This window comes from Pelobates fuscus, chromosome 4 (assembly GCF_036172605.1).
Source record: "Pelobates fuscus isolate aPelFus1 chromosome 4, aPelFus1.pri, whole genome shotgun sequence".
Classification (NCBI taxonomy): domain Eukaryota; kingdom Metazoa; phylum Chordata; class Amphibia; order Anura; family Pelobatidae; genus Pelobates; species Pelobates fuscus.
In genome coordinates, this window is record NC_086320.1 from 32,163,579 (window position 1) to 32,189,916 (window position 26,338).

The window sequence follows — 26,338 nt, forward strand, 5'->3', positions numbered from 1 at the left end:
GTCTTCTCCAACCAAAATGCACCATAATTGAGACATCACAGCAGTAGTCCTACAATGACTGCCCCATCATCAGCATTTTGAAGCTCGACGCCAGATTTCAATTACCATTTGGCTACCATTGGGACATGCCAGACTCCTGGTGAACATCAAGTGTGGTATTTTCTGTGACGTCCCTTAGAATGCGAAATAGATATAGTTCACTTTGGAAGGTTGTCTTGTCATTTTGTTCTGTAATAGATTCTTCCAATCTTCTTGTGGGTATGGCTTAACACTTCTTTTAATTTAAGCTTTTGTGTTCTGAGGATTTCTAGTTATTTGTCTGGGCACTAAAGTAAGTACTAAACATAAGTCTTCGTTATGTTTGTTGCATTATCATGCTGAAATATAGCGTTTTTCAGATCAGTAGTTCCTGGTGATAGGACAATTCAATCAATGCAGATAATAATTCAGTATTTTCTCAGTTTTGACTGGATTTTGTAGACTGTCTAAAATGCATCCTCTAGGTTAACAGATATGCCACTGTGTTTCAAACAAGGACACAGATTAATGGGATCACAGTACTTCTAGACAACTGTTCTTCTGACATATCGAGGTCTTTGGGAACAAAATATCATATCATTCAAGGCTTTCGATCACTCCATGTTTATATATATTTTTTCACGTTCAGCAATTGTGCGGCTTATCTGCAAGAATGGATTCAAAGCTGTCTTTGATTTTTGTAAAGTTCAAAACATGCCAACAGTTTTGGGGGGATTTCCTTGGCATGTTCTAACATTTTAAAAAATAATTCATTTCTTGAAAATTGGGTCTAATGGACTAATTCTCGCTGAGAATTGCCATGCTTATGTTAAATGTTATAGTTTTATATCTGGTAGACTGTGCAAGCTTAACCATTTGCAGGGACCCTTCCCATGCCATGTAACAGTTCAGTCTGTATACTTAGTTAAACTGCACTGCCAGCACATTTTACAAGTGAATGAGGCATTGATTGGATAAAACAGATGGACTGGTGGTTGGACATAACAAATTTAGCACGGAAAGGCTTGAATCCTTCAAGAATATTATCAGGAAGAAAACTGCTTCCTTCTAGACATCATACTAGAAGGTCATATATTATTTTTTTAAGAAATACATACCTTTTCGTATATATTATAGCAATAATTTTTAAATGTAATATAATTAAAGGAATACTACAGGAATCAAAACAACTGTATCTAAATAAATCATGCTTTGGTGTATAGATTATGTCCCTGCAGTCTCCCTGCTCAATTCTCTGACATTTAGGAGTTAAATCACTTTTTTTTTGTTTATGCAGTCCTAGTCACACCTCCCTCCATGAAAAAAAAAAGGTTCCATTTTCAGATGTTAACTTGCTTTAGAGGTTTTTATCTCCTGCTCTGTAAATTGAACTTTAGTCACACACAGGAGGCTCCTGTTGGGTCTAGGGGACTATTAATAGCAGGAGGTAAGACATTCTACTAGATTAAACAGACTGCGCAATACAGGAACCTAACATATATAGTTTAATTTTCAGGAAGTGTTTAGGAAGGTTGATTAAGTCACATGCAGGGCTGTATAAACAAAGTTATTTAACTTCTAAATGGCAGAGAATTGAGCAGTGAGATTGCAGGAGCATGATCTATACTCCAAAACTGCTTCATTAAGCTGAAGTTGTTTTGGTGCCAATAATGTCCCTTTAATTAGCTTAAAATGTCAAAGATGCCTGCAAGCATGATTTGTTATAATGTTGCTGATAGCAGCTGCTATAACATTTATTACTTTTTATTACATTTATTAAAGACTGTAATCCCCTACTAAAGTCCATTCTTATCATAATTATAAAACTGTGATTTTATTTAGAAATAGATGAGCTAAACGTGTTTGATAAACCTATATCATCAAACCTCTTTCTTTAAATCAGCTACTAATTATTTACTGGTTTTATTTGTTTAAATGTGTTGAAGGTATGTAAGGTCAAGAACTAAACACGATGTTGACATGAGAATCGGGATTCATTCTGGCTCAGTTTTATGTGGAGTGCTGGGACTCAGGAAGTGGCAGTTTGATGTGTGGTCCTGGGATGTGGATATTGCAAATAAACTGGAATCAGGGGGTATACCTGGGTAAGTCATGTCGATTTCTCTCTTTTTTCCCCTTGATAAAATCTTCCATGATCCCTGTGTACAAAGTCTTTATCGACTAAGTTTAGCCTTTAACACATGAGAAAAGTTGACATAATATCACCTATCCTGGGAAGTGTCTATTCCCCTGTAAGTGCAGCAAATCTGTTTTCTTTTCGTTGATTTTTATTTGTTTTATTTTGATGGTTAAAAACACAATAAACTCTGTATTATTTTTGGATGAAGCGCATATATAAAGAGCTGCCGTTAGAACCCTGACATAATCCTCAAAAAATCCTGTCCTCAAAAAACAACAACTATATTGCCTACCAAGGGGTAGGCAACCTTCGGTACTCCATAGAAACTTAGAATGTGATGGCAGATAAGGACCATTCGGCCCATCTAGTCTGCCCACTCCAGATGTTGTGGACTAAATCTCCCATGACGCTTTGCTGCATTATGGCTGTAAGAGCATTATAGGGGATGTAGTCCAAAACATCTGGAGTGCCAAATGTTGCCTACCCCTGGGCCCTATTCTCACAGATTGGGACCTTCTTTTTCTAGCTGATGATAGCTCAGCGTGTGGAACAACCACTTTCTATTTTAATATCATGGGCGAGAGTGCGCTCAGATACTCCTTGCTACACAAGTAACTACACTGAGTTTAAACTAGAGGTAGCTCAAGTTACAGTGAGACTAACCCAAAATACTTAAGCCACATTCTATTTTTTTCTTGAGTTATTATTATTATTATTATTATTGCCATTTATATAGCGCCAACAGATTCCGTAGCGCTTTACAATATTTTGAGAGGGGGGGGATGTAACAATAAATAAGACAATTACAAGAAATCTTACAGGAATAATAGGTTGAAGAGGACCCTGCTCAAATGAGCTTACAGTCTATAGGAGGTGGGGTATTAGAAACATTAGGATAGGAAATATCAAGTAGGAGTGAAGCAGAGCTGGAGGAGAGAGCAAAGCACTATCCCATAGGAGAGCAAGAGACAGGTATGTAAGGGAGAGATTACTCTGGGAGGCCATACGCTTTCCTGAAGAGATGGGATTTAAGGCCCTTCTTAAATGATTGAAGACTAGGGGAGAGTCTGATGGCAGTAGGCAAGTTATTCCATAGGAGAGGAGCCGCCCGTGAGAGGTCCTGCAAGCGTGAGTTGGCCGTACGGGTGCGAGCAGCGGTCAGGAGGTGGTCGCGGGCAGAGCGGAGGGTACGAGGAGGGGCATACCTCTGGATCAGTGAAGAGATATAAGAGGGGCTGGAATTGTTCAGTGCTTTAAATGTATGGGTTAGCACTTTGAATTGACTCCTATAGGAAACAGGGAGCCAATGTAAGGACTGGCAGAGGGGCGAGGTGTGAGAGGACCGACTGGATAGGAAAATCAGTCTAGCTGCAGCATTCATTACAGACTGTAGCGGGGCAGTACGGCTTTTGGGGAGACCAATCAGGAGAGGGTTACAGTAATCCATGCGTGAAATTACTAGAGCAGGGACAAGCTCCTTGGTAGCATCTTGCGTAAGAAAGGGGCGGATGCGGGCTATGTTTTTGAGTTGGAACCTACAGGACTTGGCAACAAACTGGATGTGAGACTCAAAGGTGAGACCAGAGTCAAGTATGACGCCAAGACAGCGCGCTTGTAGGGATGGACTCATGTGGATATCACTGACTTGAAGGGAGAGTGAGAGAGGAGGATCAGTATTAGGAGGAGGAAAGACAAGGAGTTCAGTTTTAGAGAGGTTAAGTTTGAGAAAGCGTGACGACATCCAGTCAGAGATGGAAGAGAGGCAAGCAGTGACACGTTGCAGGATGGCCGGGGAGAGGTCCGGTGAGGAGAGGTATATCTGAGTGTCATCAGCGTACAGGTGGTAGTTGAATCCAAAATGAGTTCTCATTTTTATTCCCCTTCCCTCCTTTATGTTCATCGGCCCATTCTCTTTTTTTTTTTTCTATCCTTAGCTTTGTTGCTAATAACTCTCGATATCTCAATATGACTCTACTTTGGGCCGTTTTTGTTATGTGGATACTATCATTTGCCAGTAATTATAACATAATTAACATGGTAGATTTACACTGGTTAACTAAGAGAGCGGTTTATCAGGTCGAAGTTCCTACAGGTCCACAGTATTTTAAACGTACGTGAATAATTGTTTGACTACATATTTGTTTGATTCTGGCTTTGTTTTATATTTATAAAACTCTGAAAAATTCAATAAAGATTGTAAAAAAAATAAGCTCAGAATTTGACCGTTTTAGGGCTCAATTTTTTTTTTTTAATTCTGTATAGGGAAAACATCCATAACTATATTGAGTACAGCATTTAATTGGACATAGAAATGTTGATCTGAAGAATCAAAAGCATTTGGAAAAATAACCATTCGAAGAGTTCATTTAATCATTGTATATAGGACATTTCAATTTTTCATCTTCAATAAGTGCAGAGCTATTGAGACTCCATGGGTTTTAAGTGGTTCAAAGGTTTCTTGTGCAGTAAACTGTGTAGGAGGAATAATCAATTGCATCCAGTGTCCTACTCTCCGGGACCAGTGGAGTAAACACAGTGCTTACTTTTCATCTTACTTTGTAGTGACTCTTTTAATATAATAGCAGCTCTCGGTTAGAAAATTGAATTGGAATATAGATGATCGTTTTAAATATACACATGTCAAACCTATGAAGAACTTTTGAAACTTTAGTGTCCAGACATTAAATCTGGTTTGTTATACCTCTGATGGACACAATTGGAAAATTACGGCAGTTGAAAGAGTGATGTCTTCTCAACTTCAAGTAATGCAGTGCTTCTGTGAAAACAAGAAAAAACACTTTTGTGACTTTTTACTAACAATTACAAATATTACATGTTAATTAGTAGGTGACATTAGTGTTGTATAATACAATATTATAAACAGAATCTCTGGTTTATTTCTCAGTCATTTTTTTTTTCAGTTCTTTTTATCTCGTGTCTGCATTTTACCCCCATTGCACAATAAACTAGCAACAGTATTATTGTACAAGTCTATGTACTTTATTTTTGTTTGTTTTAAATAAACTTTAGTTAATAAGGGGGCGGAGCTAGCGGCTGAACCGACACGTCTCAAAGAGCTCCATGAGGTCTTCGCTACTTTCAAGCATTTTAATACACCTTATCCCTACACAATTACGCTCTGACTTCTGGGAGAGCATAGGAAGACGATCGAAATCAGCCAGAAAAAGTATGTTTTCTCAAAACCCCAAATATCGTGGGACTTACTCCATCAACCATCGAGGAGCCATGTGTCAAATATGGCACCCGAGAAAGAACCATCCCAACCTCCTCAGAGATTAGCAGCGCGCAAGAACCAGAGAAGCAGTATTAGCCAGGGGCTGAAACATACAGCTGTACCTACCTCTGACTATACTAAAAGCACTGAGATGAGACCTATGGAGACATTAGGGCCTTAGTGTAGACTGTTCCACCTGTACATACAGCTCCAGAAGCTTCAGAATCCAGCACTTCTGAGTAATCAGATAGAGCCCTACAGCAGAAGCGGAGGGGCATGAGCAGGCATGAAAAAGCTGACAACTAACCTGCTAGCAAAGCCAACTTAAAAGCCCTACTCTCTGACATAAAATATATTTTTTTCTGTGGGTATCTCTACAGTGAAAGACGATGTGACCACCCTGCCACGCTAAATGTATGCAATGGAAGAGTAGGTTAGTGATTGTGGCCACAAACATCAAGCCATGGTCACTACACTTGCACAATTGCAGAAGAAACAGCACTTACAAGAGGCAAAAGTAGAAAACCTCCATCGATGGAGAAATTTGATGATCAGAGGTGTACCTGATTCTGTACCTGTGGGAGAGATACCTCAACTGCTGGGACGGCTTTGGGCAACCTTGCTAACCACTGCTAAGGCTACAGCTATATCTGTCAAAGAAAACAGGAATGATCTAAAACAACCACACAGATTAAAAATAATATTTAAAGTGCCCCTATAGTGCATATATATATATATGTATAATTGGTACATAATCTTATATATACATACACTCATTTACAGTCAAAGATTGGCAAATCCAGATCTCACAGGACGTTAAAATACAAAAAATATAAACAGATAATAGTGCCATATGTCAGATCTATGTGAGAGTGTTTCAAAGCTATATAGGTGTTAAACTCACGCTTTTCTGAGCTGCTAAGAGCTCTGCTGTATAGCGCTTGAATGGTTCAATCCCTGCCTCAGGATATATGATGATCTGCTCAGGAGTGGATCTAATAGTGCTCCAACAACAAAAAAAGAGATACTCCAATGGTGTAGTATGTATATATAAATATAATAAAATAAATTCCTCTTACATTTTTTGAGCAATAACTTGCTCTACTATGAATAGCTTTGGTGGTATAATGCCCACCTGGGATATAGCAGGAACCAGGATATCAGATCAACAGCAAAAACAATAAAAGTAGGACTTATATATAATAAAATATTACTTTATTCCATATAATAAAAAACATAAAAGTAAATCTATATATATATATAAAAGTATCAGTTTTAAAACAAGTATATGCAAAGTAAAAAATACACACTTTACACGTTTCACCCCTCAGGGCAGGGACGTTTTAGCCGCGAGGCAAACAAGGCATTTGCCTTGGACGCCATTTTCCAGGGGGCGGCAAAAAAAGCCGCCCCCAAATGCCCAGGGCAAATGCCTTGTTAGCCTTGCGGCTAACTGACATGCTGGGCTCGCACGCCGCAGAGTGAGGCTGGGAGCCGGAATATGACATCATCTCCCGGCTCCCAGCCTCAGTCTGCAGCGCGCGAGGGAGCTGAGCAGAGTGCTCAGGGGAAGTGCTCCCTCGCCAGCCGCTCGCCAGCGCCGCCAGCGCCGCCAGCCCAGCAGCCACTGGACCACCAGGGAGAAAGAGAACCCCACCCCCAGCATTACCAAAGGTAAGGAGGCTGGGGGGGTAAATAAAAAAAGTGTTAATGTGAGTGTGTGTGTGTGTGTGTGTATATGTCTGTCTGTTAGTGAGTGTGAGTGTGTCTGTTAGTGAGTGTGAGTGTGTCTGTTAGTGTGTGTGTGTGTCTGTGTGTGTATGTCTGTTAGTGAGTGTGAGTGTATCTGTTAGTGTGTGTGTCCCCGTCTGTTAGTGTGTGTGTCCGTCTGTTAGTGTGTGTATGTCTGTTAGTGAGTGTGAGTGTGTCTGTTAGTGTGTATGTGTATGTCTGTCTGTTAGTGAGTGTGAGTGTGTCTGTGTGTATGTCTGTCTGTTAGTGAGTGTGTGTGTGTCAGTCTGTTAGTGTATGAGTGTCTGTTAGTGTGTGTTTCTGTTAGTGAGTGTGTGTGTTTCTGTCAGTGAATGTGTGTGTGTGTGTGTGTATTTAGAAGGCGGGGCGGGGGGGAGAGGGGCGCCTGAGTTTTGTCCTGCCTAGGGCAGCACAAAACCAGGATACACCACTGCCTCAGGGCATCCTCAGAAGTTTCAGTGCCTCTTCAAAGTCCAAGTTTATATAGGTGGTAGAACCTTTAGGAGTTTATATAGGTGGTAGAGGAAGACCTTTGAATTGTATGCGATTTATCTGTAGCAAATATGTTAAAGGGACACTCCAGGCACCCAGACCACTTCTGCCCATTGGATAAACTGCAATGATTACCTTGCAGGGTTAACTTCACCTCTAGTGTCTACTAGACAGCCACTAGAGGGCACTTCCGTGTCCCTAGCACAGGAAACCTGTGCTAGAGAGTCGCTGGACGTCCTCACGCTGTGTTAGAACCTCCAGCGTCGCTCATTTCTCCATAGGAAAGCATTGAAAAGCATTTTCTGCTTTCGAATGGGGAGCTCTAATGCGCATGTGCGGCATTGGCGCGCATGCCCATTAGGTCCTCCCAGCCGGTGGGCGGGATCAGTCTCGCCCACCGGCCGACGCAATCACTGGGAGGAGCGGCGGTGGAGGAAGAAGCAGCGATGTGGGACATCGTAGCTGCCTCAGGTGAAAACCCCTTCAGCAACCGGGGATTGGGGGGTGGGAGGGAGAGGGGACCTGCAGTGCCAGGAAAACGGATTGTTTTCCAGGCACTGGAGTTTCCCTTTAAAATCATTGCTAACTCTATTATACTGCAACACTACAATAAACATTTTTAACTAAAAAAAATTTAACTTTTGTAAATTCAGGGTTCACAGAATAAAAAAAAAAATATATATATTTATAATTCTCCAAATTGTTTACCAATTCATAATCCGTTAATAGAAGCAGTTGGAATTAAATTGGTTTGCTATGATTCCAATACCAGTAAATTACATTAAATTAAAATGTTTCTGATACTTCAGCCTTCATTACTGTCAACAATTAATTTTACTGAACCATTTTTTAAACATCCATAGAATATCTATTAGCATTGTATTTATTTTATAATTATGATGATAATTGATTATTATGTATTTATTTATTTATTTATTCATAATATATATTTTTATTGTTTTCACTCTCCCATCCCACTGTATATTACCCTCACTCACGTAACTCAGTCTTTCTAGAGCACACTACCACACTATACTACACTAGTGTGGTAAGTGCAGCACATGTATGTTTGTTTGTTTTGTTTTTTAGTTTTATAATAAAGAATTTGATTGATTTTTAGTTACTACAATTTATTCTCTCATCATCCATTCCAGACAGATCCTCTTTCCTTTTGCCATTGCCCATCCTAGGGTTACCCCCTTGTCTGATCCCACTCCATTGCATCTTAACTATTGTTGGGCTATCAATCCAAAAATTCATAATATAAATTTTATTTTATGTAGGAGAATCCACATCTCCAAAGCTACTCTAGACTGCCTAAATGGAGATTATAATGTTGAAGAAGGCCACGGAAAGGAGAGGAACGAGTTTTTAAGGAAGCATAACATTGAAACGTACTTAATAAAGCAGCCAGAAGAACATCTTCTTAGCTTACCTGAGGATATAGTCAAGGAGTCTGTCAGCCCAACAGACAGGAGAAACAGTGGGGCCACTTTCACAGAAGGATCGTGGAGTCCAGAACTTCCATTTGATAACATTGTGGGCAAGCAAAATGTAAGTCAAACTTCCCTTAATGTCAACAAGTATAAAGCATGCTTGAATGGCGCTCAGTAATGGAAGCCTCAGAGGAAATAAATCCGTCTTTAACCTTTTCTCTAACTTGTTACTTGAAATGATTATGCAAACCCCCGAGGATAGAATTAACCTACTGAATGTATCAGTTGAAAGAAAATGCCAGCCCTACTTGTCTCATCAAAATGAAATAGCATTAAAAAATGAGTGATCAATTAAAATTCTCTACATGCAGGAAAATAATCAGAATTATCAGAAATGAAAACACTAACAAACAAAAATCTATACATAATATTATGCTTTACTAACAATCTCGTTAACAGGTGTGACTATTATGATGGATATGCAAATTGCATGAACAAATGCATGGTTCCGAAAATTGCATTTTTGATGAATACGTTTCTAAGTTTGAAGTCATCATGCGTTCGTTATCCAGCTTTCATTATAGCATGCAGGGAAACAACATTGCTAGATATACTGTCACATAAAGATAGATATACTGACGTAAAAATACTATTTAGAAAATGTTCATTGAAATATTGTCGGTCACATTCTAGATGGGCTTACAAGTCTTTTTTTTGTGTGCAGATACAAACAATAACATCAGCAGTTGTCCGATTAGGTTTGGTACACCAATTCCAATTCAGAAAATAATAAGGCATTGGGGTATATTGTACTAAGAAAAAACATAAAAAAGTTAATTAGCTTGTACAAGGCATGTATGTGATACGTAAGGATAATAGACACTATAGTTCACACAATATGCTAGGTTTACAACCCTTGACATTCTATCTTCATACAACTTTCTTTCATTCAAGATATCTCACAATATATCACACAGCTTGCAAATATACAATAGATCAGTTGCAAACAACATACAGCTGTAAAAGTAAATTTAAGAGTCATTAGATGTTAATACAAATAACGAGTATCATTGGACTGCTAAATACTCTGGTCCTTCATGCTAATCTTTGACGTATTCAGTTAGTCTAAACTTGCAAATTTAGCTTACAAACTCATAATAATTATGTATTAAAGGTATTTAAAAAAATAAAAAACTAATCATGGGATATTCTATAAAATCTCTTTAAATCCTCTGTGTGATCCCTGTTAAATTGAAAGTGTTTGATATTTAAATCCTCCCCTTTTCTGCATTGAAAATATTTTAAAATATTATTAGGAAGAAAAAAAAAACAGAAAACTGACAGATGTTCTTTTTAACTACTCTTTCTGCTATTTCTGAATTATTAAGTGATGATGTAGGGAGAGCAAATACATTTATTGATTTAAGATTTATGGAAATCTGTTAACATAAGTAACAGTTTTGTAAACACTCAGGATTGAAGCAATGCTATTTGAAGATGGCGGGAGCCTTTCTTCATTAACGGGACACTCCAAACACCATGACCACATCAGTGATCTGTAGTGGTTATAGTGCTCGGAGTCTTTATGTACTGCGTTTTGCTAAAAAAAAAAAAAAAAAAACATGCTTAGAGTTATTTACTAAAGTGAGAATTCAAAATGAATTTATACCGAATTTCAAATTTAAGGTCAAAACTGGAAAAATTATCTAAGTTAGCTATGGTTCTAGTTTGGCTCCGCTAGTCTTAAATGTGAAATTCTCTTAGAATTTTTACTTTAGTAACTAACCCTGACTGAGTTTGACCCCTTGGCTGCTGTTGGTCTAGCTCCAATGGGGCATCATTTGGGAATCTTGGCTAGAGGTGTCTGGTCTGGCTAATGTCAATTCTATGCATATTTCTATGCACAGAGTTACATTCGTTGGTTGAGCTGACTCTCTCAGTGAACAAATAGCGATGGCATCGGAATACGGCTTTTGCATCTCTGCAGAAGCCAGATGCACAACGTCAGACTTGCAAGGAACCTCGGCGCCTGGTAGGGACCAAGGTAAGGGGTAAAAAAACATTGCGTAATGGTTTGCCCCATTACTGGATAACGGGGACAGTGTACTCCTCACTTAATAACCACTACAATACAACAGGTTGAAGTGATTATGGTGCTTGGAATAACCCTTTAATTAGGAACATCTCGCTCCCTAAGAATAAACTATATACAAATAAACAAGGCATTCATGCCATTAAAGAGGAATCCTATATCACATACATTTCTGACTGAGCAACCCAGAACCAAATATCAGGCAGAACCCTTCTGCATGAGATACACAGTAACTCCGATGTTTGATTTTGTTCCATTACTGCCTTCATCGCTTAGATATGGTTTACCCTTCCTTAGGCATAGTGAGCGAGGAGTCAATATATAGATTATCCTTACAAATATTAATAAAATGCACTGGGAATAGCATGCAATTTCCTGTAAGTAGGTACAAATAATAAACACGTTAATCACTATGTATCCTGAATATGTAAAGTGCCCCATACCCATACTTTGATAATAAAAGTGTGACATTATGCTACACCTAAAATTAATAAATAAAAGAAAAAAATATCTTCACATCTACATAAAACTAATTTGGTTCCAATTAACAGCTGTTTATTAATAAAAAAAAAATGTATGATAAGAAAAAAAAATAGCTGGAATGCGTACAGTGACAAGCGTGACGTCACTCGGAGCTTAGCAACCCGATGTGGCTCGATATAGCACAGCACTAATTTCTCTACTGGCAGAATTTAGAATTCTCTGCTACTGTTCTTAACATAAAGACCTGCCTTGTTAGTGTAAATGATTCTCAAGAGGACCATACTTTTTTTGCCATTTAATGAGATTTTTAATGTTAGGCAAAAAAAAAAAGGAAACTTTCATTTTAAAGAGGTAAAATGAAAGGTATGATTTATTTTTTTTATCATATTCTAGCCTGTTAAGGGGTAGAAATTATTAAATTTCTTTTGAATGCCACGTACATTATAACTGTTCTGTATTAAAGAGCGAAAGCAGAAAATAAATGTTTACTAGAAGCCGGAGGTTTGCAATGCAGCCCTTTCCCTGATTCATGAATTAAATAATATATAGCGCCAACATATTCAGAAGCACTGTACAATAGGTATACAATTCATCCTTGTCAAATTTTTATTACATTTTTATTTTGCAAGATCATTTTAAAACACACAATATAAACAATTGAAAATGTACAAACAACAAATGTAAGATGGATAATAATAAAAAAATATAAAGGTGGGAAAACAAAACATAATGATAAAAGGGGAATTATAACTCTATATTTTAGCCTATAAAGATTATATTTTGTAATATTTTAATATACGACAAAATACGTATGGCATACAGGAACAGGAGGTGTAGAGGGCTCTCTCCAAGCAAGCTTACAATCTAACAATCAGTGTTAATCAGGAGAGCTGTCAAACCATGGAACTCTGGAGGTTAATAAAACGTGTTTCTCAAAGCACAAAGGTTTAAGCAGAACTTTCGCTATCACAAAACATGTATAGATGTGATTGACTCGGCTATCTTAAACTAGGAATACAAATTAATTTGTCACTTCTCCTCAGTTCATGGACTAGGGAATGCAGACACAAATATTGTAAAGCATAGTAAAAGACGCTTCATTGACAACTGTTCAAAAAAGTTTAATTAAACAAAAAAAAACGCTAATCAATTTTACTATTCTGCCTTCTTCTTGTGATATAACATTAAAAAAAATCCATGTAGGAAACTGTCGGAGATTCACACATGCAAATACGCATGGGGGGGATGACAGTCAATATGCACTCAGTGGAAACAATATAACTGAAAAAAACGAACAGAAAATATTAACCATCACAGTCATGAGATTTAACTTTCCAATTGGACTAAATAAGTCTTTAACAAATGTAACTCTCCCCACGCAAAAAGTTATCAAAAGGATCTATTCACTTTTGATGTGCATGTATATGGAAGTATGTAACAAAAATCAAAATTTCCCTAAACTCCAAACACTAAATTTCTTTAAATCCACACAAACTCGTGGCAAAATGACAAGCCGGGAAAATAGAAAGCAGTACCAGCTATGTGGTGATGAGTGGTTTAATGTAAAGTAAAGTTACTATGAAAGAACCCCTCTCATCCCCCATTTCATTCACCGTGGTCTGTGATCCTAAAGAATAGATTATGCAGTCAACAATCCCTAGGCCCACAATCTGTCTTGTAACAATTATTATTATTATTGCCATTTATATAGCGCCAACAGATTCCGTAGCGCTTTACAATATAAGGGGGGCAGGGGGGGAGGAGGATTTGACTATAAATAGGACAATTACAAAAAAACTTACAGGAACGATAGGTTGAAGAGGACCCTGCTCAAACGAGCTTACATTCTATAGGAGGTTTGGGTATAAAATACATTAAGACAGGAAATAGCAATCAAAATAAGGTGGGAGTGAAGCAGAGCTAGAGGAGAGAGTAAAGTGCTGCCCTTTAGGAGAGAGCAAGAGACAGGTATGTAAGGTAGATGTTACTCTGGGAGGCCATAAGCTTTCCTAAAGAGATGGGTTTTAAGGCACTTATTAAAAGATGTAAGACTAGGGGAGAGTCTGATGACGGTAGACAGGCTATTTCATAGGAAGGGAGCCATCCATGAGAAGTCCTGCAAGCATGAGTTGGCCGTACGGGTGCGAGCAGTGGACAGGAGAAGGTCACGGGCAGAGCGGAGAGACCGAGAAGGGGCAAACCTATGAATCTGTGAAGAGATATAAGAGCAATAAATACCTTCCCTCAATCAACATATCAATCAAGACATTTTTTCTCAAATAATGGATATGTCTCCTGTAGCATATTAAATATATTAATATTTTTATTATTTCTAGCATTAGCATTTATATAGCGCCAACATATTCCGCAGCGTCCTAAAATTACTGCAGAGCAGCTGAGAAGTCTGTTTAGTATCATAACCTGTTGACATTGTTAGTTGTGTCGCCATTCACTCCTTGTGTATGTTTGTTGTGTTTTGTTGTTGCATGGAACGGTATTTGCTGTCTAGTGCATCAAGAGAAAATTTGCATGAACAAAGCTTGCATATCGTTTCTCATATATTTTAATTTCATTTGTCTGTCTTATACAAGTCATTGGGGAAAATGCATGTTGCTCTTGGTACTATGCACTTGTGATACGTTCATACTATCGAAGATTAAACTTCAGCTGTGTTTTTCGAAACTCAAAGAACGCCTTAATCAATCTTTACAATACACAGAATAGACAATTATTTTTATGCATTGAAGAAGTCGAACAGCATTGTAAGTGTAAAATATATCATTTGTAGGTATTGTCTCATATATGCTTATTACTGTGCTGTATCTTTATTGAAATTGGCTTGGGATTATCTATATGACTAAACATTGTATCATTAAAACATCTGATGAATGACAGGTTTACTTTAAACCCTGCAGTAAGTATGGTACATTTTCCCAAGAATGGTGTTGATTTAACCCCTTAAGGACACATGACATGTGTGACATGTCATGATTCCCTTTTATTCCAGAAGTTTGGTCCTTAAGGGGTTAAAGGGACACTATAGTCATCAGAACAACTACAGCTTATTGCATTTGTTTTGGTGAGTAGAATCATTACATTCAGGCTTTTTGCTGTAAATGCTGTGTTTCCAGAGAAAATGCCGTGTTTACATTACAGCCTAGTGATAACTCCACTGGCCACTCCTCAGATGGCTACTAGAGGTGCTTCGTGGGGCAGTGCTGCACAGTGAGCAGCACTGCCATTCAGTGTCTCCACCCTCTGCATGCAGACACTGAACTTTCCTCATAGAGATGCATTGATTAAATTAATCTCTATGAGGAGATGCTGATTGGCCAGGGCTGTGTTTGACTTGTGCTGGCTCTGCCCATGATCGGCCTCCTTGACAGTCTCAGCCAATCCTATGGGGAGGCATTGTGATTGACTCAGACCACCACTTCTGATGATGTCAGCAGGCAGCTTGCAGGTCTGAGGCAGACGAGGGCAGAGCCAGCAGCTTCAGACTTTAATACAAGTAAGATGTTACTATATTTGGAGAGGCAAGAGGAAGGCAGGGGGGCTAGATGGTGCTTTTAACACTATAAGGTCAGCAATACATGTTTGTGTTCCTGACTCTATAGTGCTCCCTCAATATTTTTAAGAAAGCTTTTCAAATTATCACACTCTTTTCAAATTATTTATCTACTAAAATTCCCATAGACTTTAATGGTGTCATCAGTAGATAAATCTTTTGAAAAGTTTGTGATTGTGATAATTTAAAAAGCTTATCCAAAATCATTACATTGTATTTACTGGTAGCCGTATTTGAAGACAATTTAAAGGGATACTATAGACTTAAATTTAACTTCAGCTTAAAGGAATACGGTGGTGTTAGGAATACATATCTGTATTCCCAACGCTAATGCCCTAATGCCCATTATTGTAATATAAAAAAATAAAAATAAAAAGATAAATAAACTAAAACAAAATTAATTACTCACCTTTTATCCAACACCGAGTCTCTCAGTGCTGCCGCAACCTCCTCCTCTGATTGCGGTATCCTAGAGGCTGGCCTTCAGAATGATGTGCAAATCGGATGCTCACCAAGATATGCCTAAGATTCTGCCATAGAGAATCATTGAATACAAGGATTCTCTTTTGTTGACCGTGAAGGCACTGCGCACGCGTGAGTGACGTCAGCGTAAGTTACGGTATGAGAGTTGGGATGTAAGATTCCTGGCTCTCCCAGAGGGCTTGGAGGCATGGCTTGAAGTTGTGCTTCTGAGCTCTCTAAATTCACGAACTACAGGGATTTGGGAGGTGGAGGGGGCAGCCGGCAGGCACTATAATAACTTCAATAAGATGAAGTAGTTAAAGTGTCTACAGGGTCCCTTTAATGAAGCAGTTTGGGTGTATACGTCATGTTCCTGAAGTTTCACTTCTAAATATTTTTGCTCATTTCCATGGCAATTCATCTAAAAGATTTAAAAAAAATAAATTAACTGCTATGAATATTGGAGTTGTTATAAAATAAAGCAATCTGTCCATACAAATAAATCAAATAGAGCGATCAAATAGAGATTTGTAGCAAACAATTTATATATGCAGAATAGACATGATGTAGAGACAAACATTTTTGCAATTTTCCTAAATGTATTGAAGGAGATTTCTCAAAGTCACGTCTTCTGAAAAGAATCACAAAGTTGAAACAGCAGAGCAATAGAGTAATTCCTCCAATGCAATGAACCTGCTGTTTAATTTGGTCTCCATTTAGTAATTCCACCAGTCGAATGTGCCCACTGGTTCTTTTGGACTCTGTCCATGGAGTGTTTCCACCAATGGAATGCGCCTGCTGATTCTATTGGTCTTCATGGAATTTACCGTACTGTTAAAACTACACCTCTTATGAGAACCCAGCATTTCAAGATATTTACCCCATTATGGCAAATACTGCACAAGAACAAATGGAGTTTATTCCCTATGAATATTGATGACTATTTTGTAGGGATGCACAAAAATTTCGGCTGCCGAAATATTCGGCTGAAAATGGGTCTATTCCATTTCAGCTGAAAAAGGCTCAAACCTGCCAAAAATTACACCCCCACCCCATACTTGCGGTATATGAAACAGATTAAAAAAAAAGGGGGGAAAGTGCATTTATCTACATAATGAAAGCCTTGAAGAGTTAACACAACTCTGAGTAACTGTTGCTGTAATATTTCCTATGTGGTGGGAACAGAACACAGACGATAGTGTTTGAGTCTGTTTGTCATTCTATAACACTCAATAACTCCCAACCTAAGGAGTACTGGAGTCCAGTTACCTCAACTCACCCCTTCCAGCTCGGGGCTGTGCTGTTTGCCATTAAAGTAGAAAACATTGGATTGGATTCCCAGACAGAGCTCCCTGCCCCGGACACGGTTGTCTTAATCAAGCACATGTGAGAAAAGTAACAAAACTAAGCACAGGGAAATAAAGGCAGGGGAGCAGTGGAATGCGTCTGTCTGAGCCAGGCAGAGAGTAGCCATTATGCAGACCAGTTGAGTGGAAGCCAGGACGCTTGTCTTGCAGCTGGCCTGCCAAGATAATAACAGTATAAACTGCACGGACGCATGTTAAACGCACCCCAGCTAATTCTCCATACATTCTCAGAGGTTTTGGTTGAAGAAGTTCCAAGCTTTAGCCACAGCTGGGCCAGGTAGTCATCTCACCCCTTATTAAACTCTGCCATGCATAGCCGATCCTGGCTGGGTGCATAGCGCCCAGGCACTCTGTGAGTAGAGGCACATCGCTGTGGTAGACCCGGCCCTCTTGCTAAGCCCCACCCTTCTGTTTAAGCTCCACCTCCTGCCTGAAGGCTCTCAGAGCTCCTGGAAGGCTGGTTGGGCTGGAATGTGAGCACACACAGGGAATGGTGGGAGGGGCTACATAAGGGCAAAGGAGGGGAAGGGGCTTAAGATGGCACAGGAGGGAAGGGGGCTACATAAGAGGACAGGGGAAAGCAGCTGAGGAGGGCACAATAGGGGAGACGGCTAAAGAGGGCACGGAGGGGCTTCAAAAGCAGACAGAAGGGGAGAAGGGCTGAAGAGGACACAGGAGTGAAGGGGGGGCTAAAGAGTGCACAGAAGGGGAGGTGGCTAAAGAGACACAAAGAGGGGCTGAGGGGAGACATAGAGATGCACTGAACCTGGCAAAATTTGAGTGATCATACTTAATGTGACTGTCCTTTTGCACTTCTGTGATTACTTAAGACCCAGTATGGCGTCAAATGCTTCTTCCAAGCCTTTTGCTGCTTCTATTTCCTATACCAGCCTTGTGCTGAATCCATTCCCATATACCAAGCCTTTTGCCACTTCTATCTCCCAATAGTAAGGTATTGTCTGATTCTATCCCAAGTACCACGTCTTGTGCTGATTCTTGCTAGCACTATTTTAATCCGTGTATGGATCCTCCAGCTGCATTTATTCTCAATATTAAGCCATCTGATGCTTCTTCTTCTTATTGTAACCATTCTGTTGTTTTGTTCCTGACATTAAGTCTTGTTCTACATCATTCTGTGTTATCAAACCACGCAATGCTTCATTCCCCAATGAATGAAAAAAGCTATGTTTGCTTTTGCCCCTATACCAAGATTTGTTCTTTGTCATTTCTTAATGCCAAAGTCTTCTACTACTTATTCTTCCACCCCAAATGCAACGCCTTGTGCTTTATAGGGAGCTCTATATGATAATGCAGAGTATCGTACTATGGCCCTCTCTGCTAAAGACCCATACGTAGCTTTCTTATCTAGTCGTGAGGTTTTTCATGCTTACCCAAACAACACTCACATTTACTTTTTTATAAGCAGTATTTATGATTTTTGTTAAAAGTTTATTTTATTTTTGCTTTATCTATGTGTACATATAAAACCAGTATATTGTTTTGTGCACCAAAAGGACTCTTTTTTATTATGTATGCATTCTTTAATATATTGTATGCATCTGTCATGTACGGTAGTTATGTCGTTTTCATGATAGTTGCCCCACTTTTAGGACTTGAACCACGTTTTAGAAAAGATAACTATGCTAAATCACCCCCAGGGTCCTGTTTCCCACTGTCACTAATTTTTTGCACCATAAACATGTTTCTGTTTTTTTTGTAGTACATATTCATATATTTTGCCAAGGTATTTGTGATTGTCAATAATTTGTTTTCATGTGTATTGCGTAATTTACCGATTTTGTGTTGTAGAGACGTACAAACTGACTTTGTAATGTGTACGTTGAGAGTGAAGTTCCATGATGTATGACCACTGTACCATTTAATAAGACACAGTGTGGCATCCACTCAGCAGGGCAAGAAGCTAGTTTGTACTCTCAAGTCCCAAAAATAATGTAGTATATTACAAAGAGAGTACCGTATATACTCGAGTATAAGTCAAGTTTTTCGGCACATTTTTTGTGCTGAAAAACCACAACTCGACTTATGCTCGAGTCAATGTCTGTATTAGGGCAACTTACATTGCCATAATACAGACAAGGGGCTGTGGGGGCTGGCAGGAAGCGTTTACTTACCTTTCCTGCAGCTCCTGTCAGCTCCCTTCTCCTCCGCGCCGGTCCGGTCAGCTCCCTCTGCAAGTCCCACTGTAAGTCTCGCGAGAGCCGCGGGGTCAGAGCGTTGCCACGGGTTACCGTGGCAACGCCCGGCGCGGCCACGAGACTTACACTGGGAGCTAACAGGGGAGCTGACCGGACCGGCGCAGAGGAGAAGGGAGCTGACAGGAGCTGCAGGGAAGGTAAGTAAACGCTTCCTGCCAGCCCCCTCCTACACAGCCCATCCACTGGACCACCAGGGAGTGAGAGCCCCCCTCCCTGGCCATGTATCAAGCAGGGAGGGGGGACGAAAACAAATATAAATAATAATAAAATAAAATAATATTATTTAAAAAATAATAATAAAATAAAAAATAATAATAAAAATGCCCACCCCCCACCAAGGCTCTGCAACACATACACAAACACACACTGCATCACACACACTCACACTGCATTCATACAAACACACTGCACTCATACACACACTGCACTCATACACACACACTGCACTCATACACACACTGCATTCATGCACACACTGCACTCATATACACACACTGCATTCATACACACACTGCACTCATACACACACACTGCATTCATACACACACACTGCACTCATATACACACACTGCACTCATACACACACTGCACTCATACACACACTGCACTCATACACACACACTGCATTCATATGCACACACTGCACTCATATACACACACTGCACTCATACACACACACTGCACTCATACATACACATGCTGCATTCATACACACACTGCACTGATACACACACACTGCATTCATAGACACACACTGCATTCATTATATACACACACTGTAAATAAATATTCAATTAATATATTTTTTTTAGGATCTAATTTTATTTAGAAATTTACCAGTAGCTGCTGCATTTCCCACCCTAGTCATATACTCGAGTCAATAAGTTTTCCCAGTTTTTTGGGGTAAAATTAGGTGCCTCGGCTTATAATCGGGTCGACTTATACTCGAGTATATACGGTAATAATAAAATATATAATAATGTGTATACTGGAAACTTTGAGCTGGTATTTGATTATAATAACCACACGCTTGTACTTATCTATAAACTTTTGGCTAATTATGAGGTTATACGAATAGACTATACACGTTTCACGCTATATGGTACCATGGAAAATTTTCTTTAAAAAAATTTAAATATATATGCATGTGTAATGTAAATCTAGAAAGAAAAAGTTATTAATAATTATAGATGTATCAATTATGAGCTACAAGTGTGATTTCTAATAAGGAAAAATAATAAAATACATGTATACATAAATAACACATAACAAAAATAATAAATAACAATAATTAAATAGTTATACATATATGTCTATGATAATTCTAACAGATGGAATTTAATGAACCGGTTTAAACTATTTGAAGAGTCAAAGTAGCAGTTGAAATGCTTATAACAAAATGAGCTGTTACATGTAATTGCTATATATTTGTTAATAAGACGTTAAGAAAAATAAGATTTCTGTCATGTTATACAAGTATATTTTATTTTAATAGAGCAGATATTACTTATGATAACACACAACAGATAGTATAGGGCAATGTGATATTTTAATAGCTATTTAAGATCTGATGGGTAACTCGGTAAATTCGGCATTGTGTCCTTACTGGGCTTTAGGGAGCTCTATATGATGAAAGCATATGGAGTAGAATAATGCTTGTCTTTTTTTTTTTTAACAATTCAGTAGATATACTCTCATTGAAAACATACAGGCATTTATCGATGCTTTTTTTTTCTTTGATGGCGTATCTAAAAACAGCTTGTAAAAGCTGCAGATCTAGTGTCTGCAGCCAATGCAAGCCTTTCCCTTTTTTTCCGGGGAAATGACCAATCAGAGGCTTCTCATTGATGCTTTCGGCATGTGCCCCGACAGGCAAACTTGTACTTGGAAAGAAGGCACTAATTGTAGATTGCATCTGCCACTTCAACTATCTTCGTGGAGCCCACAGAATAGGGGAGAAAGCCTCCCCTGCTATCTGACTGCCATCCATGGAGGTATTGCATTTAGTTATAAGAAATCAGCACTTTTGTAAACTGCAGTGAAGAGATGCTCCTAACATACAAAACACTTCCATAAGCTGAAAACCTTTATGAATGTGGAGCGTCTCTTAACTTTCTCCAAATGTGCAATCGGGTTCCTGTATTGTTAAGCCACTAGCTCAGTACAGGTTTTATATTAATGGTATGTTTTGGATACAGTAGCATGTTTCACTCTGACAAACTAGAAAGAAGTATATTTGCCAAACTTGTTTTCCTTGTTTTTGTTTTTTTTTATCTTCTATTAAAACTGATTTCTTTTTTGAAATATGCATTTCATTTTGTCTCGTAGTAGAAGAGTTAGAGGATAGGATTTGATGTTGATTTGCAGAGAGTTTACTGATGATCTTTATCAGATAACCGGCAGAAACTTAAAGTGGCTGAATACACCTTTTCTGCTATCCTTGATTAAATCTAACGAACGAGATGTCTTTCATTTGGAACTAACCATGCCCAACCTCTGTATAAACTAACAATTCCTAACAAATTCCTACATATCTTAATATATGAAGCAGATAAAACATCCTAGCAAAACCTCTGAACTGCTCGCTGAGAACATTTGTTCCCTTTTGAGAAATATGCAAACCATCTTTTTTTGTACAGTTTATTTCTATTTCAAACAGAGCTACCATGAGAAATGAAGTAAAATCCTTGCTCCCGACACCATTCTCCAAGCCAAACATTAAAGTCCCTAAAATACAGGCAGAACTTCAGAGAATGACAGTGTGGAAGCAACCTGACACATATCATTAGCAAAAACACAAAAACCTCCCTCTACTTATCCTAACATGGCCCTGAAACTCACTTCCCTAAATGTAAAAGGCATTTTGATTCGCAATACTTGCCCAATTAAGATCACAGGTCTACCCAGAGGGTAGATACATCTTCCTATCTGGGACATTATATTTACACAATATCCACTTGATAAACATTTATGCCACGAACGAACCAGTGGCAGAATTGTGGGACACCCTAGTGGCTAAAATTGAAGCGCTCCCTCATGGTATGCTCGTGTAGGGAGGGGACTTTAATGCGGTGCTGTGTCCAGCTGTAGACAGGAGCGCATGCAGGGAACAACTATTGCAGACAGGATAAGCTACTTCACAATTTCATTCTCTCCACCCGCCTATTCATTCTCTCCATTCTCTCCACCCGCCTCCACCCAGATTAATTATTCCTTCTTCTCGCCAACTCATAAATCCTACTCTAGGATAGACTTCTTCTTAGTCAATAACATAGGCTTAGCAAGGGCTACGAACACTGCAGTGTGTTCAGTGACGCGGACGTCACCGTCTCTGGACAACCTTAGCCTTGGACATGGAGACTCAATTCGGCCCTCTTACAGGATCCTTTAATAACCTCTGCCATTCAGGAGGAATTGCAGGATTACTTTCTGAAGAACAACACAACAGATTTATCCCAGGGGACCATTTGGGCATCACACAAAGCTGTTATTAGGGGCACGTTTATCCGCCTTGCGACCTTATGGAAAAAAAGAAAGAGTCTCAGACTCAATCAGCTACTAGATTCTCTCCGTAGATTAGAGCTTAGACATAAAACTAACCCTACCGACAATTTATTAGATAAACTACGGGATACCCTGCGCACTATCAAAGAATTGCTCCTGTATGACAAAACCGGATCCAAAATATTTTTTTTACGAATCTGCCAACAAAATGGATATAATGCTGGCAAGAACTCTTTGCCCTTGGCAAAGACAAGCCCACATAGCAGCCATCAAGCACAACGATGGCACCATAAAAACCACCCCAACAGACATAGCCCAAGTGTTACCGAATATTACCAATCTCTATCTAACCATTCCCCGGTCGAGGTGAACAGTCAGCCGAGAGAGGATGAATCTCTCTTTCCTTGATACGCTGGGTCTCACAAAACTGACCACGGATGCTTATAATATACTGAACGAGAAAATATCGGCTGAAGAAATCGACAAAGCCATCTCAGAATTAAAAGGGAACAAAGCACCGGGACCAGACGGCATTGACAGTGGATATTATAAAACCTTTCGTGACGAACTGGTCCCACGTTTAGAACTCCCCTTTAACAAACTTAGGGAAGGAGGGACGCTAGATAGAGACATGCCATTGGCTAATATAGTCTTACTTCTGAAACCAGGTAAAGACACGCTATCCCCATCGCACTATAGGCCCATCTCCCTAATAAACCACAACTCCCAAATTCTCACAAAAATCTTGGCAGACCATTTAAACCTGCTTCTAGCTAAACTTATACACACAGACCAATTAGGATTTATCCCTGGCCGACAATTGTTCGAGAATACCCAGTGAAACATAGACATTATATGGAGACAAGCCTCCACAAATACACCCACCCTAGTGGTCTCGTTGGACGCCGAAAAGGCGTTCGATAGGATCAAATGGCTCTATCTTTCTCGCCTTCTAGCCTACCTAGGATTCACAGCTTTCTACATAACGTACATACATCAAAGCGATGTATACAAGTGTCACAGCCCAGGTAAAAATTACTGGTGTCCCTTTGGGCTTAGCAACAGGACAAGGCAGGAATTCCCTCTGTCACCCCTACTATTTGCTATCTCCCTAGAACCCCTTTCAGGCCCTTCCCATCCCAGTTTTAAAATCAGATCTGCCACAGGGTCTGAAGGAATGTCTTATATTTCCAGAAATTGAGGGGGGGAGGCTAGGCCTACCGCACCTTCACTTTTATTATCTAGCTGCACAATTAGCACAGGTCGCAATGTGGCATACCCCAATAGACGACAGATGCTGAGTGGATTTGAAGTCCTTGCTCATGGGAGTGGACCTCCCTCAATTCTTTATGTGGGTGCTCAAAGACCATAGAATAATGCTACAGACCACTTGTCCTGCAATCTTGAATTCACTGAGAATTTGGGACATGTCAGTCAAAACATACGGGCTGTCTTCCATAACTTCCCCAATGACACCGTTTTTGCGGAACAGAGCCTTCCACCCGAGCGTTTTGGCTCATGACTTAAAAATTTAGAAAGACCAGGACTACAAAGATTCTGCCACCTGTTCGACAGCGGGGAAATTTGTTAAATTTGACGACCTAAAACAGAGGATGCACCTAATCCCCGCAGATTTCTTTAGATATGTACAACTTAAAGACTTCGCAAAACAGACCCACATAAAAGATACGCCACATAAACCTTTAACATTCTTTGAAAGGATATGTCTGAGCGAAGCAATGCCGAAAAGCTTGATTACCATACTTTACGCTCAACTGAGCACTGAAACGAAAGAATGGGGCCCTCTAACTTACAAGGAACTGTGGGAGAGGGACCTGGGGGAGACTATGGAGGGTATAAAATGGCAGGAGATCTGGGAGGCCAACAATGCCTCATCCATTTCTGCTTTATTACAGGAACAGTCTCTTAAAACAATGTTCCATTTGTACACAACTCCCGTAAAACTGCATCGAATGCAAAAGTCACCTTCAGACGCATGCTGGAGGGGTTGCGGGAATAGGGGCACATATATACACATGTGGTGGGAATGCCCCCAATATCCAAATGTTCTGGAGCACCCTGAAGGGTCTACTGAACCAGGTCTTCCAAAGAGCGCCAGACCTCGACCCCTGCGTATACCTCCTGAATAGATCGATAGAAGGGTGGACCAGACATGAACAAAATTTAGTGCATAAGATTACGCTAGCTGCAAGGAGAAAAGTAGCTCAGGCATGCCTGAAACCAAGGGTTCCCACTTTAGCGGCAGTCGTCATCAAAATTAAAGACACCTGCCTAATGGACAACTTAACAGCAAGAGTCAGGGGTACAATGAAGAAGTTCGAAAAGATCTGGTAACCCTGGACAGCTTGCACCCTTGCAACCTAACAGCAGTTTATCCGGATTTCCCCCTCCCCCCGCCTTCCCTTCTCTCCCCCCGCCTTCCCTTCTCTCTCCGGCTCGGCCCCATCCTGGATCTCTTCTCTTATTCTACTTTACTCTTCTCTCATTCACCTTCTCTCTTCTTTTCCTCACACTTACCTTACACTGAAGCAGCATATCTTATCTATACATAGGGAGCGAATAAGCCAATACGGTTCTAAACTATCCAAGTAAGAAGTTGCGCGATATACATGCGGCAAGATATTGAGACAAGCTCCATTGGCCACAGTATATAAGCATATAAGTTGATAACTTTCTGACAAAATCATAAAAACATGACTCTATATATTGATTGGGTAACCCCGCAAATGATTAACTGAGGACTGGGGTAGACACTTTGACACTGTATATCTATATCGTTATATGTCTACCACGACTATTGTATGTATACATTGGCCAGTCGATGATTTACTATGGTACCAATACAAAACTTCATGTATGTCTTGCATTCTTGTATGTCATGACAAAAATAAAGAATTATATATAAAAAACTACAAAAATATTCCTTTACCTCTGAAATCTCATTGCAAGCCAAGTCATTTGTCCCTAGATTGACATATACATCTAATTCCCCTTCCTGCTTTGCTCACTTAACAATATTACAAATATGTCTCCTGTCTCTGTGAACAGTAGCTCCAGGTAGACATTTCACAAGTCCACTATTGTACAGCTCCACGCCTCTTATGATAGAACACCCCAACAATAACTGCTTTCTATCAGGCCTCACCATATTATTTTTGTCACTGACTGCAGTCTTGCACAGCTTTGACATAGATAATGGTGGTTCCACAAACTCGGTGCCTGAACCTTTCTCCATAACACCATAATACTCGGTGTCTGAGCCTGTCTTCATAACACCACTACACTCTGTGCCCATACCACCACTGCATTCGGTGCCTAAACCTTTCTCCATAACACCATAACACTCGGTGTCTGAGCCTGTCTTCATACCACCACTACACTCTGTGCCCATATCACCACTACACTCGGTGCCCATACCACCACTACACTCGGTGCCCATACCACCACTACACTCGGTGCCCATACCACCACTACACTCTGTGCCCATATCACCACTACACTCTGTGCCCATACCACCACTACACTCTGTGCCCATACCACCACTGCACTCGG

The 26,338-nt window shown here is 39.7% G+C and overlaps 1 protein-coding gene across 1 annotated transcript in view; it reads left to right on the plus strand.

Moving 5' to 3' along the window:
• ADCY8 (adenylate cyclase 8) overlaps positions 1 to 26,338 on the plus strand; it is a 278,636-nt gene that overhangs the window by 160,801 nt on the left and 91,497 nt on the right. Inside the window, exons 6-7 of the mRNA XM_063451052.1 lie at positions 1,965 to 2,123; positions 8,921 to 9,191. Of these exons, the coding sequence (XP_063307122.1) occupies positions 1,965 to 2,123; positions 8,921 to 9,191 (430 nt within the window). The remainder of the gene's footprint in view (positions 1 to 1,964; positions 2,124 to 8,920; positions 9,192 to 26,338) is intronic.